Source organism: Lupinus angustifolius, chromosome LG08 (genome assembly GCF_001865875.1).
Source record: "Lupinus angustifolius cultivar Tanjil chromosome LG08, LupAngTanjil_v1.0, whole genome shotgun sequence".
Taxonomy (NCBI): domain Eukaryota; kingdom Viridiplantae; phylum Streptophyta; class Magnoliopsida; order Fabales; family Fabaceae; genus Lupinus; species Lupinus angustifolius.
The window spans coordinates 23,271,010-23,285,500 of NC_032016.1; the positions used below are offsets into that span (position 1 = coordinate 23,271,010).

Sequence of the window (14,491 nt, forward strand, 5' to 3'; positions counted from 1 at the left end):
GAGTTTTTTTATTGCATCAGAAAATACATAACAGTATAATCACCTTGATGCATGTATCCAATTAACAATATCAATATAGATGAAAAATCCAATATTTGCGAGGATATGTAATTATTAATTATATGATGTTCCGCAATTTTTTTAAAGAAAAGTCATGTGTAGGTGTAAGAATATTCCATACAAACCATCAAAACGCTTGCGAGACTATGACTTTAGCTTCAATATCAATCTTGTTGGTTAGGTCGTTTTCTAAATTGGAATATGATTATAGACTTGAAATTAATCTGATTTAAAATATTGATTGAATCAGCTTTTGAATTTGACCATAAACTCGATTGAATATAATACATACTCTCTTAGATGAAGTATTCTCAATGTATACTTAACAATATTATTATAAATATGTAATTTAACACATTAAAATATATATATATATATATAAATATATTGTTAATCATAAATATATCATGAAAATTTAGATAAACAATGATATTTTCGATCAAATAGATATCATTATTATGTATACAATTCAACAGAGATACATACAAACATGGTAACTGAATGACCATAAAACGAGTCGAATCAGTCATGATTGTTCCCTACCCAACCCTAAATATTGTTTGACTATAATTTTTTAACTCAAAATTGGCCTAAAACCCAACCTTCTTCATACGTGATCATAATCGAGTCAATCTAGATAAGCTGATAGGTTAGATCCTACTCATCTATACTCGAAGCTCACTTCGTCTAGGAATGCTATATACGAAACTGAGTTTAGACCCAATAGTTGTGTTGTATGTCCTTCTTAAAAAAGAAATCTGTTTAAAAGAATTCAGGACTCTTCCTATTTTTTTTTATTCTATAAAAGAGTCAAGCTCACACTTTAAGAAAAGCCTACTTATCTTATTGGTTGAGACTTATATTATATTTTAAAATAATATTTCCGCCATCAAATTAACCTATCTACTAAATATTTATGATTAATAATCGAATATAATATATATATAGTGTTACTTTAAAAATTTATACATATCACTAAAACATTCACTATTCAATTGAATTTTTTTTGAAAAGATAATGATAATTAATTATTAATGATTGGTGATATAATAAGAGTATATAAACTCAAACATTATCAATACATATTTTTTCTTAATAATTTACAATAAATGATAGCATACTGTACAAGACTCTCAACTAACATGGTTTAAGGATAATAAATATATACAATTTGTATCTTCACAAATGAAGCAGTTGCCCAAAAAATAATTAATAACTTATAATAACCATATAATTTAATAGTTGGATAGAAGTATAATATGTCTATTTTATACATAATATAATATTTTATCATGGGTTATTCAAAACCAAAAATATAAAGATTTTTTTTTTCTTTTTAGTATATGTCATGGGTTAACATGTATCATTTGTCTAAATGATATTTAGTGATATTTTCATAAACTAATTTTTTTTCTGAACAATTGGGAATGGTAATTCAAGGGATAACATTTAGGAATTGGGTTTCGGTAAACTTAATTTAATGTAATTCAATGGAATTGATAAGTGATTTTTTTATTCGAATGTATATTAAAAAACATCGAAATTAAAATGTCAAAAAATAAACTATAATTCTAAACTTTTCCTGTGTGCCTTAGACTCATTCTTGTTTTACAGTAACTCATGACTTTTCTGGGGGGAAAATAAGTCTTGAAAATAAAAGTAAGAAAATTATGGGTTTTTAAGAGTTAATTATTGAGAAACCATAATTTCCAGGAACAAGGATCCAAGTGATTGTTTTGTTTATATTTTTTATGGCAAAAAGGTAATTTTATGGTAAACAAAAGGGTAAAATTGTTATTACATGTTACATTTTATGTGTTAATGTGTGTCACTTGCCTCTCCATTAATGGAGAGAATCCTTACTCAATTTCCAGATCTTCCAATTAATTAATGTTTACCGATGGTGATTTCCATATTCTACAACTTTTATTTAGAAAACGAGAGATATCATGCCTCTCTCCTATCTTTAACAATAAGAAAGCTGTAATATTGAGTTGTACGAATAAGTTGTAGACACCATAATTATTTCCATATATGAATTGATTCCATATAGTTATATACTGAATGAGTTAGGATATACAAACATATTTATCCTTTCAATTATAATAAAATTACACTTTTATCATTAAAATGAAAGACAAATACATACACTTATATTTCATTACTGAAAAAGATCATTTTTATATTGAACAGAGAAGACAGTATGTTGATAATTATCACAATAAATGGGGTAACATGATCATTAAGCGCTACAAGCCTGTTTTAGAATAATAGTTAGACAAAATTTCAGGCCACAGAGTGGGTTCATCCAAAATCAGGTAAATGTGCGACAGTGAAGCCTGTTTTAGAACTAGTGAGATTATTTGTTTGACCCAATGATCTTATCATTCGGCTTTCAGGTACTTGACTTATATAACCCTCGCTACGTGACCTGTGATATTATTTTCAAATTCAGATAATGATTCGTATTTAACTTCAGGGAGAATCTATCAACTCTTAACCATTATTAATTAAAAGAGGTATAAAATCGAGACTATTTTGAAAACTCTGCCAGGGAGACATGTTTTCATCATCTATCAGATGAAACAGATCATTTCGTGTAGAAGGAAAAAAAATAATTTTTAAGGAGAATATATTGCATGCTGCCAAGAGATTCAAAGACAATTAAGAAATTAAGTTAAAAAGTAAAATCATTTTTATCAAGAAGAACTGAAACCACCTTGGAAAAAAGCCAATATCAATGCCATAGAGTTCTACCTACCTACACATTAGAAAAAGGCCAATATCAATGGGCATAAAAGAAAAACTTAATCATAGGTAACATATAAAAATCATAATCTTTATTCATATAGTATTCATTATTTACAAGTACCTCAAGGATGACAAAAGGCTCGAATGGACACAAGTAATAACTATCTACTATCCATTTTATACACAAAATTTTACCCGCAACACACATGTATTTGTTTGTGGATTTTGGCAAGTACAAGTAAAAGAGATTTGTTTGACTTTGTGAAAAGGGTCATTTGGAAAGTTAAGATGGTTTTTTAAAGTGATGTTTGCTTAATTTTTTTAGATGTAAATATAACCCCTAATAAAAAAGGTATCTGTCATTTGTGAAATTTCAAAAGGTATTCTTATTAATATTTTTCTACAACAAATAATTTTTTTGCTATAAACATTATTGGGTCCAAGACTGAAATTATATATTTTGTTGATATCCAAGAGATACATATCAATGCATAACTATTATATGTGTCGCATATAATAAAACAGGAGGGTTGATTTGCATAAGTAATATATTAATGATGGTAGATTAATGTTATCAATTTATAATATTCGCAAAAATGACCAATAACTTCATACAAATGATAATAGTTCTTCATTTTTATTTCAACTGATTTGTTTTCATCCCATATCATTTATTAATTACATTGTCACAAATTAATCTTTTCTTGCAATTGGTTTTACATATCAGATATTAATCATATATGTTCATAATTAATTAGAATTATTATTTCTAAAGTCAAAAACAGATTTTATTGACTTTTAATGTTAATTTTTTCATGAGAGAGTGAATATGTTACTCATCTCTACAACCAGTTTTTGGAAAAAAAAAACATGAAAACATAAAAAAGATTATGGAAAATATTAAAACTCAAAAGTTTTATTTATCATTTTCATATAAGCTTATACAGATTTGCATGATAAAATGTATTCCTTCCTTATTAATATTTTTTAATTCTATCCCATATATTTATTCACACAAAAACAATATATCATTTAGAATATAATGAAGGTGTAATTAGAGTGGAGTAAAAAAAGGTAAGATATAGAAATTTGATTCATATAATCTAATCGAAGAATCTATACCAAATAGGCAAATACATTAATTTACCAAGTCATTATTGTAATAGTTATAATCCCATTCCCAAATTCCCATCATACCCTTCTACCTTATAACAATTTACATAGCAAAGCAACCAAAACCAGATGCGAGCAAAATCGGTATCTTACCCCAAAATCGGTATCTCACTCTTCTTCATCAACAAACAACAATCGCATTCCCACGCAGTAACCACATAGCGTTGTGGTAAGTACTAAGTAGTGAAGTAAACACCGAAACTCTACAACGCAATATTAATAATTCCATTCACACTCGCATTTTCAATCAGATCTCAGTTTAAAAATGCAAGTGTTATTACTTGATCTGGGTGAGTTGAGTTGAAAATTTGATGCAGCAACCGAATCTGTTTCCCTTTTTAAGCCTTATTGGGAATCCTTTCATTTTCAATGGTGACGATTTGAGTGACGGGATCGAAGGTTCTAGGGTTTTCTTTTTGCTTCCTTTCTTATTTCTATCTCAAGGTGGAGCTATGGATTTGTCTAAGGTTGGTGAAAAGATTTTTAGCTCTGTTAGGTCTGCCAGATCCATGGGATTGCTCCCTGCATTTTCTGATCGCCCTGAGGTAAATCATTGCGATAATGATTCGATGTATGATTTCACAATCACTGCACTCATTTGCTGAATTTGATGCTTGTTTTTTAATTTTACTTTTAAATGTGTGGTTTTAGTTATAGTTTAGGGATATATAATGCTTTAGTTTACGTTTGGATTGTTGAATAGTGTAAAGTTATTTATTCTGGTTATTGTTGATTTAGGATAATGAGTTGCTTCTAATGATACGTCTAAGTTTCTAATGATTTTGATGCGTATATCAAATTTGATGAGGTGTGTGATAGAATGGGCTCCCACCAAAATCGACAATATATTGTTCTGACGAGAAATCAATTAGATGTATAACCAGAAAGTCATAATGTTGTGGTCTTATCCTTTATATCGAGTTCCAATAGCGTCTTGAGTATGGCTTGGTTCTATATGATAAATCTTCTATTGTGGTAGTTATAATAATATTAACAATTGATAGTTATGAACTGACATTTTTTCTTTGCATTTATACTGAATGATTGGATTTTTCTTCACATTAAAGGCATGATCCCCTCTCACATTGTCAATGCAACTCCTTTCATGATTTTTTTTCCAATGTTGCAATAGACCTAAACTATGGTTTAGCTAGGATGAGGAATTTGCGTACCTAGATTCATGCTATTGTTTACAAAGTTGACCATACTGTATTGTTCAAATATTTGGAATATCTCTGGCAATTAAATCCTTAAGCTCATATTTGAATTTAAGAATGACTGCTTTATGTGGTTATACTGCTGCTGTTCATTTTTGCATACTTGCTGGTATTCGCCCAGAGTTAGAGGCATGCTTCATTTTTATAAACTTGTTGAACAGGTTCCAGCTCGAGCTGCAGCTGCAGCTGCTGTAGCTAGAGCTCTTGCAGGATTGCCTCCTCATCAGAGGTATAGCCTTTCATCAAGTTCAGAAGAGCTGAGTTCAATATATGGAAGCAGTCCTCATGGCGATGCAGTGGAGGAACTAGAGGATGGATTCTATGAGGAGGTGCTTCTTTCCTGCATCACTTTAGTTCCAATTTCATACTAATATTTTATTGCAACCTCCCTTGTATTATGCCAGAATCTCTCTTGTTTTATGGATGCAATGCTCAATCTGGAGACATACGTTTATGTGTATCAATGTTTATTGGAAGATGTCAAAAAAGTTATCTTGTAGAAGTTTCAGAATATTTCCTTGTACCAAGAGACCTTGAGATGGTTATTAACACTCTAGAGTATAGGACTCTTCTTTGTAAGAATTTGTTTTGTAGCCTTAGACCAATGATATAGCACCTTATATTAGAAAGTTCTTTCAACAAAGTTCTTCCTCTAAAAATTGTAACATTCTATTAATACTCAATTATCCCTTTATTTATAACTCGAGCTTCTGGAAATGGGAATCCATGTTTGTTAGTAATCACAATTAACAAGTTCTCTGGCAACTTTTTTCTTTTGTTCTCCTGGCTCATCTACAGAGGAGACTTCTTTGTTCTTTCTCTTCTCTTCAGTTTTGCTTATAACAACTCTCCCTTATTAGCACACAACCACCGAATAAGTTTTATATACCTTTTTTCTTGATGTGTCTACTGATAATAGGAATATGGCACCATACCGACTGAGATAAAGTGGAAAGAAAACATTCAATAACATGAAACTTGTCCTACAAATAAAAGCTATTTATTTGTTCCACATGCGTACATTTCGAAAATTTCTCTCTGTGTCTGCACTACATTGAATTTTATTCAAAGTTAACTGTTTCATCACTATGTCATGAATGGGTTCTTCAGAAATATTTGTAAAATCTGTTATAAATCTATGCAGGGGTTTGATCCAATTAGGCATGTTTTAGAGCTCGTTCCAGCTGATGAAAACGAGCTAACCTATTTTGAAAAACAGGTACAGCTCATGTTTCTCAATCTTGCTATTTGTGGAACATGTTAAAATCTTCTATATCTATGGGTAAAACTTTCCTTGACTTCTTTCCTGAGCCATTCTTCTGTTTAATGAAAAATAGTGACATCCATCATGTTACTTGTTAGCTTGGATGAAACTTATGACTTGTTTACACTTGCAGTAGATGGAAAATTTTACTTTACTTTGATTTTTATATGTTTTTAGTTTCTTTCTGAATACAAACTTAGCATTTTGTCCATTGTTCTATACGCCTGTTGCAAATTGTCATCTCTTGCATTCAATGGTTGTTGTGTTTCCAATCTTGCTTTAGTAAGATGTATATGTAGTAGTTTCTTGTGGTTATCTGTTTGGCAGGCAAATAAAAATAATAATACAGAAACCGGAGAGTTAATCCTTTATTTGAAGTATTTAGTGGGTGGAGTAGGTTAGGGGTGCTGATGGAGGAAAGGTCTTCTCCTTACCAAGTTTAAAATATCTTTTTGAACTCAGCTTGGTTGAATGGAGTCTTTAGGCCCTTCTTAATGTAATTTTTTGACATATGAAGTACTCCTCTTTTCCCTTTTTCCGAATGGACTTATCACTTATCATAAGTCAAGTTGTGGTTCAATTAAGTAACTGAGACCAAATCTATGAAAGTGGCCTTTCCATCCCAGTGTATCTTCTTGCCAGTTTTGCAGATTAAATACTAATAAGTTAAACAATTTATCCGTTATTGTCTTTTCTTGGTTTACTTTGCTAGTGATCTTATGATTGTTTGATGTTTATGAAGGAAGCTCCACCATTGTGGGTGTTTATGTAATTTTAGATTTGTGGGCTACATTTGCTGAGAGTATAATTTTGCTCCAGTTGATTGAATTAGGCTTTATTCATGCTATCAATTCTCTTGACAAAATGTTTGGTCTTGGATTTTGTCTTATAGGCTGCCCTTAGATTGATACAGCTGGATAGAGTAGCAGAGCGTTTATCTCGCAACGTGATGGAGCATCATGAAGTAATGGGTAAGTTGAAGAGGTGAAATTAGAGAATTGACCACCTCCTCTGCAAGTGTTGGTAAATTGGTACATGAGTTTATGCATGCATATTAGATATTTTGTTTGCATTTGTTTTCTACTATCCTCTCTCTTTTAGTTGCTTTTTTCCCCAAGGGTGTCAATTTTTGATTGCCTGGCCATTGTTATCAATTGCTCATAAATTCTTTTATAAAAATGTTGGTAACTTACTCGTTGATTGACCCAAAGCCATGTTTAAGAAATCCTAATTTTGTCATTATAAGTAAATGTATTTGGAAATTGCAGTATCATTTCTGCTTAAAATAGTCAATAACATTGGTCTAAGTTCATGAAGAATTTTGGAAGTAGGGTGCATGTTAGTTTCTTGCAGTTGCCATTTCTGGATCACCTGGTCTATTAATTTCTTTTAGAATAAATAGCTGATACTTACTTTTGGCCAGTGAAGGGGATGAATTTGGTCAGAGAATTAGAGAAGGACTTGAGAGTTGCAAATGTCATCTGCATGGTAAGCATCATAAGGGTTTCAACAAATATCACTTTACTTTTTTACTTTTACCTGGCCCTTAGTGCATTATTTTCAACGCCTTTGCAGAATGGAAGAAGACACTTGACGTCATCTATGAATGAGGTTTCAAGGGATCTCATTGTGAATTCTTGTTCAAAAAAGAAACAAGCTCTTATGGTATTTTCCTCTTTTTATCCACACATGGGTTAGTTGTTTTTTTAATGCTTTGTTTTCCCTTTTTCATTATATTATTTTGTTATGTGCTTTGAAAAGTGATTTTTTGTTATTCACGACCTTTTATTTTAGCATTTAGGGGACATAATGTAGTTTAGTCTAAGATGTATTATTTATTCATTTATGTTTTTGGGGAGGGGCTTTAGGATCAGGGTGGGATGAAAAATTGTCACACTTGGGCCTTTTTATAGCTTGTGGTGGTAATTTCATGAATGCTTGCTTTTCTATTCATAGGATGTGCTTCTAATCTTGACCGAACTACGACGTGCTTTGGACATGCAATCAGCACTTGAATCCCTTGTTGAGGAAGGGAATTACTGCAAGGTTTCTATTTATGTTTTAGGACACAGATTGTAGCCAATCACTACTACTTAACAATCAACTTTCCACTTTTGCTTTCGTTTTCCCTGTTATTCGATACAAACCAGCTTCTAAGACGTTTACTTTTACTGTTGGTCATTATGCAGGCATTTCAAGTCCTATCTGAGTATTTGCAAATCTTGGATAGTTTGTCAAAGCTTTCAGCAATACAAGATTTGAGTTGTGGTGTAGAGGTGAATGTTAAATTACAATTAGAAATGATTTAGATTGATATATCAAGCACTGCTTTATTCCTAAGATTTTCATTTTATTTTAGGAACTTGCGTAATTCAAGCCTTAATTCCTTTACTCCTACTTTTTTTACTGTACATTTTCTTGATGACAATGCATTTGATTTCCCATGTTAATGTAGGTTTGGCTGGGAAGAACTTTACAGAAGCTGGATGCTGTTTTATTGGGAGTATGTCAAGAATTCAAAGAAGATGGCTATATAACAGTGAGTTTTTATTTTTTGTGATTGAAATTGGTTTGTCATTTATTCATATGGAGCAAGTGTTATTCAGTGTCTTGAATGAGTGGTGTGTGTGTGGCACGGTAAAATATAGTTCTAATCTTTGAACATCAAACTAGTTTCATAAATCCTTATAAAGTTTAACCGGTTTAATTAAAGTTGGTTACTGAACTAGTTTAATATTAAATATTGTTTGCTGAATCTTGCTGATGAGAAAATATTTTTATTTTCTATGTAAATTTCAAATAAAATAGAAAAGCAGGGATGAGAAATGATGAATGTTTTGGTTCAAATAAAAAACAGTTTTCTTTAAGAACTTGTTTGACCCAGCTTTGGCTTTAAAACTGATATGATAGAGCTGATTTTTCCAAAATTTCAAGTGACTGCCAACCACATGATTTTAAAACTTGCCCTAGTGTATATAGTTATCCAGATTTGGAATTTTGCAATGTTCATGTACTTTAGTGTGATAGCGTGTGCCCCATGGAAATAAGTCCCATCCTTGGTTTGATTTGTGACACAAGTTATCACCCGTATTTGACATTTTTACTTGTTGTCCGCATTTCATTGTATATATGTACGCATATGCTAACAGATTAATGGAAATATAAACGATGTAACATAAGAAGAGGTTGTACAGGTAATTGATGCCTATGCATTAATAGGGGATACCACTGGTCTTGCTGAAAAGATACAGAGTTTTTTCATGCAAGAAGTTATATCAGAAACACAATCCGTGTTAAAGGCTGTTGTGCATGAGGTAAGACAGTTCTATTTTCTTGCCCACCTTATCTTTAATATAATCTGGATTTTGTAATTATTTTAGTTGGGAGAATTAATTTTATCTTTTCTCTATTTGATATGTTAATTAAATTGAGTGTGGAGCTATAGTTCATTGTATAGGAGCAATCATTTCTTTGTTATTTCCTTCTGGTCATTTTTAATTATAGTACCACTGTATCATTACCACTTTCATAAAAAAGACATGTATATATGGTGGTTGCCAAAGCTCAATCATATTATTCTTAGTGTAGTCATTGGTTCTTGTGAGGATTGACAGGACTTTTTTGGATAAGAAACAAGGATCGTCAGGTCTTAATTCCTCAGAATGGACAACAGTAAGATTGCTTATAATAGTTGATATTTCAGGTGCCCACACAATAATACTGGTCAGAGAAATGGAGTCACATTAAAGTTTTTTGTGCTTGATTTAAAGGGTAGTAATTTCTTTCTCTTTCAACCCAAACTAAAAGGACTCGTGTAATTAGTATGTAACAGTTGCACCGATACAATACGAGTCATATCTGATATTGTGATAAGCTGAGTTAAAAAAAAAATACAGGATACAATATGTTTAGGATACACATATAAAATATGCGCATAAAATTCATAAATCATAAGAAACATATAATTGTTGTTCAAAAATTCCAAAATAGAGTACATATTTCTTAGAGATCGTTAAATACAAAATGAAAATTATAGTGTCATAAGAAATTATTGTTTATTGTCTACAAATAAGAGTAGTCTTGAACTCATTCAATCATTGGTCATCATTAGGATGTCACTTGTAAATCATAAGAAATGTTTTTCAGTCAGCGGAAGAAATGAATATCTGTCTCTAATGCAATTGTATTTTATTGCTTCTTTATGCAATACACATACTTTGTCTTTTCTCTCTCTTCGATACCACTTGGTAGATTGGATGCTGTCTCTCTAATCTTCTACTTGACTGATTGTGTGTTATGCTTCTCTCTCTCTCTTAATGTTTCTGTATGATAATTTGGGTGTTTGGACTCTGTAGAGGTAGTGGAAAACCATTGTATGAGTATCCGGAAAATATTATATTTGTGATTTATTTAAAAAAAAATAATTTCGAATATAGCAAACTGAAGTATTGGTGCTTCATAAATGTTGATCTTTTTTGTAGGATGAGGAGGGGCTTTCACAGAATAGTAGGTACTATTTTCCCCTGCAAGCATATTTGGTGTCCTTTTAATGACTAATTTGAGTATATTTAGATTAGATTGGCTTTATAGTTGTTATTACAATTCCAGGCTCACTTACAGCGACCTGTGCCTTCAAATACCCGATTCTAAGTTTAGACAGTGCTTATTAAGAACATTGGCTGTTCTATTTGACCTGATGTGTTCATACCACGGAATTATGGATTTTCAGCCAGAGAGAAAGGTAAGTTTCTGGTTCCTCCCTAGTAAACAATATTTTTTGCCCCTTCATTATGCACCCCCCCTGGCTTTGTGCAATCTAATATTCATGTGGATTAGAGTTAAGTACTTAAGTCAATTTTGGCATTTATGGCTTCTTTAAATAATTTTTTTGCAATGATTAGAGATAAAATAAGTCTCGAGCTTCCACCTAACAGTTTAAATGCTTAATCTTTAGTTTTATGAGCCCTTCAGATCCTGGAAAACTCTCGTTCATCATGGTAATTGGAGAAATCCTGGATATGATTTTGATGAATTGAGCAAACTCTATCCAGTGATAAAGTACTTTTGTCACAAACAATCAGTATTTTAATATGTTTTCAATTTTGAAATCTGGAAGAAAGCTTTTCTTGTTGAATATATTCATGATCACAGGGTCTCGACTATATAGTCTATAGTTGTTTGATATAATTATGGTATTCAGTCTAACAAATGGTCAATTTAATCTTAGGACTCAGCAGCACAAACTCCAAATCAGTGCAATGAAGCCATTTCCTGTAGTCCAGGTCAGGAAGTTGATTCAAATGTAAGAGCCTGCAACAATTCTATGACTACTTCTGGAGATGTAATACATGATTCATCTTCTAGGGAGGAATCTACAAAAGTCAGTTCACTAACTGAAACTACTGGAACTACGGGATCACCGCACAGTGGTTCTCATAATCCAGTCAATGAAGCTAGAAAGGAGGACAGTGCAGCATCAACCATTGATTCCCCATGGTACCATCTTCGCAAAGAAGCTACAACATTTGTTTCTCAAACCCTTCAAAGAGGACGCAGGAACCTGTGGCATCTCAGTGCAAGTCGTGTGTCAGTATTGCTTTCTTCTGCTGCAGCTTGTCATGCAAGCATTCATCAATTCTTGAAAAACTATGAAGATCTCAATGTCTTTATTTTGGCTGGGGAAGCCTTTTGTGGATTTGAAGCAGTTGAATTCAGGCAGAAGTTGAAGGTTGTTTGTGAAAACTATTTCATAGCTTTGCATCGACAAAATATGAATGTAAGTGATCTTAAGGTTTCTCATAGTTCATGGTTGTTCGATTCACATAATGTTGATTGTGAGTTCATGATTTTTTATGCAGTGACTTTGATACTTCTATGACATATAGAGTACAAATACAATGTCATAAGTTGCCTCAAATTTCTGCAAGTTGTCTTTAAGGTGATGGTGCTGCAGCTATCAATAAGATAATGTTAACTGATAAACCATTAAATGTAATAAATAGTTTACAACAACAACAACCAAGTCTTAATCCCACTAGGTGAGGAAATGTAATAATTAGTTTTAAAATTTTAAAATTTATTTACCGCTGTTCTTCTTTCTGTGCGCATATTGGGTTGTTCTGCCACATTCTTGTTTGTGGTTCAATATTCTTCTAATGGATTTTACTTCTAATAGAATATAATCAAAATTATGTATGTTTCTGGTATTTTTGGATCCTAAAACAGTCACAATAAATTTTGTTCCATGATGTAACATGTCGGCTATGTTGTTTATGGCAGTGTTTATTTTCTGCAGTCTAGAATTCTGGATACTGCTTTGCCAAAACTGTGGAAAATTGCGAACATTTTCTTCAATTTGATGAAACTATTGCAAAATGTAGAAAACAAATAATTCACAGAATGGAATTAACTAATTATACCCCCCCCCCCCCCTTCAGTGGACTCCAAATTTGTGATGCTGAATATTTAGCTATATAATTGCTAACTTCTTGTTTAGGTTTGTTGGTATGCCAAGCTCTGCACCTGAACAATGTCCATAATCATGTATAAATATTAATTTTGGCTTGTTGCTTTCTCTTTTTAGGCACTAAAAATGGTATTGGAGAAAGAGACTTGGTTAAGATTACCTCCAGATACAGTGCAAATTATCAGTTTCGCTGGACTTGTTGGTGATGGAGCACCATTGATTTCTTTGTCTAGTGGTAAATCAGTTAATGTTAGTGCGGCCCATTCCAATAAATCAATGAGCATGGTTCACACTGGTCCTAGGAGGAGTGGGTTCTCTCATTGGATTAAAAGTGGAAACCCTTTTCTGCAAAAAATAACAATCTCTAAAGAGGGTCATGGTTACTCCCAACCTAATGGATCAATTTATGGTGAATTTGATGGAGGTTCAAGCAAAAACTTTCAAGGTGATAAAGTATCACCTAGAAAGAATGATTCCAATAACATGAATGGTGCCAATTCAGTTTCAGAAGATGAAAATGAGGATCTTCTTGCAGACTTTATTGATGAAGATAGTCAACTGCCAAGTCGGATTTCAACATCCAGTCATTCAAGAAGTAATTCTTTACATGGTAATGAGGAAGAGAATACAATACAAACTGGGTCTTCTCTATGTCTTTTAAGGTGAATTGCTTTACATTTTGTTTAGCAAAATCAATTATTGTCCTCCACACAGTTTTATTATGTTTTTACCTTTTTAAATGGGTTTAATGAGATATTGTCTTAAACATTTAGGTCTATGGATAAATATGCAAGGCTTATGCAGAAACTAGATGTAGTAAATGTTGAGTTCTTTAAGGTAGTCTCTTTCTTCCTTTAAAAGCTTTGCACTACTTACTTTATGCCCCCTCCCTCTGTTCAGCTTACAGTTAAAAGCTTGATGGTGCTTTAATTTTTCCTGTGAATTCTTTTTCCTGATTCAGTGTATTGGTGCAGGGAATATGCCAGTTGTTTAAATTTTTTTTCTACCTTGTATATGACACATTTGGTAAACAAAACACTAGTTCAAGTGGAAAAACCTCAACTAACTCTCTTAATTGTAAGTGGCATGATGTTTTACATACTCATGCATTGGTAGACAAATCTAAATTTGAGTGGATCAGTATTTATTGATTGAATTCAATTGTTACATGTAGATCGGTTGAGGACAGTCTTATCTAAAATAAACGAAGATTGTGATGAGTGGATTAAGCCACAATCGTCTTCACCAATGTCTTTTGGTTCATCATTTGTACATGCAGAGTTAACACCTGCAAGCCCTCCCAGCACGAATTTTGCTCACTCCTCTGGGTCTTCTTTTGGTCTCAAGGTATCATGTGAATTTATTTCTTGTAAAAAGGTTTTCACATGAAATTGTTGCTTATCAGTTGTACTGTAAATTTCTTTTCCCACTCATCAGCTGCTTTAAATTGTCGCTTGTTTTTATTTCATGATAATTTCGAAAATTTTCAGAAATTTGGGCCAAAAAGAATTACTATGGTAGGGAAAATTGATGCAATATTCCTGGAAAGAAAGACCCCCC

General features: G+C 32.1%; 1 protein-coding gene across 3 annotated transcripts in view; it reads left to right on the plus strand.

Moving 5' to 3' along the window:
- LOC109355292 (syndetin-like) overlaps nt 424-14,491 on the plus strand; it is an 18,522-nt gene continuing 4,454 nt past the window's right edge. Inside the window, exons 1-18 of one of the 3 annotated variants that reach the window (XM_019598367.1) lie at nt 424-442; nt 4,229-4,529; nt 5,363-5,530; nt 6,346-6,420; nt 7,358-7,436; nt 7,889-7,953; nt 8,041-8,130; nt 8,422-8,511; nt 8,655-8,741; nt 8,921-9,004; nt 9,660-9,779; nt 10,947-10,975; nt 11,074-11,206; nt 11,693-12,241; nt 13,049-13,593; nt 13,705-13,768; nt 13,906-14,008; nt 14,106-14,278. In XM_019598367.1, the coding sequence (XP_019453912.1) occupies nt 4,296-4,529; nt 5,363-5,530; nt 6,346-6,420; nt 7,358-7,436; nt 7,889-7,953; nt 8,041-8,130; nt 8,422-8,511; nt 8,655-8,741; nt 8,921-9,004; nt 9,660-9,779; nt 10,947-10,975; nt 11,074-11,206; nt 11,693-12,241; nt 13,049-13,593; nt 13,705-13,768; nt 13,906-14,008; nt 14,106-14,278 (2,688 nt within the window). In that variant the 5' untranslated portion in view covers nt 424-442; nt 4,229-4,295. Of the gene's footprint in view, nt 443-4,016; nt 4,530-5,362; nt 5,531-6,345; nt 6,421-7,357; nt 7,437-7,888; nt 7,954-8,040; nt 8,131-8,421; nt 8,512-8,654; nt 8,742-8,920; nt 9,005-9,659; nt 9,780-10,946; nt 10,976-11,073; nt 11,207-11,692; nt 12,242-13,048; nt 13,594-13,704; nt 13,769-13,905; nt 14,009-14,105; nt 14,279-14,491 lie in introns of those variants that run through there. The other 2 variants (XM_019598366.1, XM_019598368.1) reach the window with 2 other exon arrangements.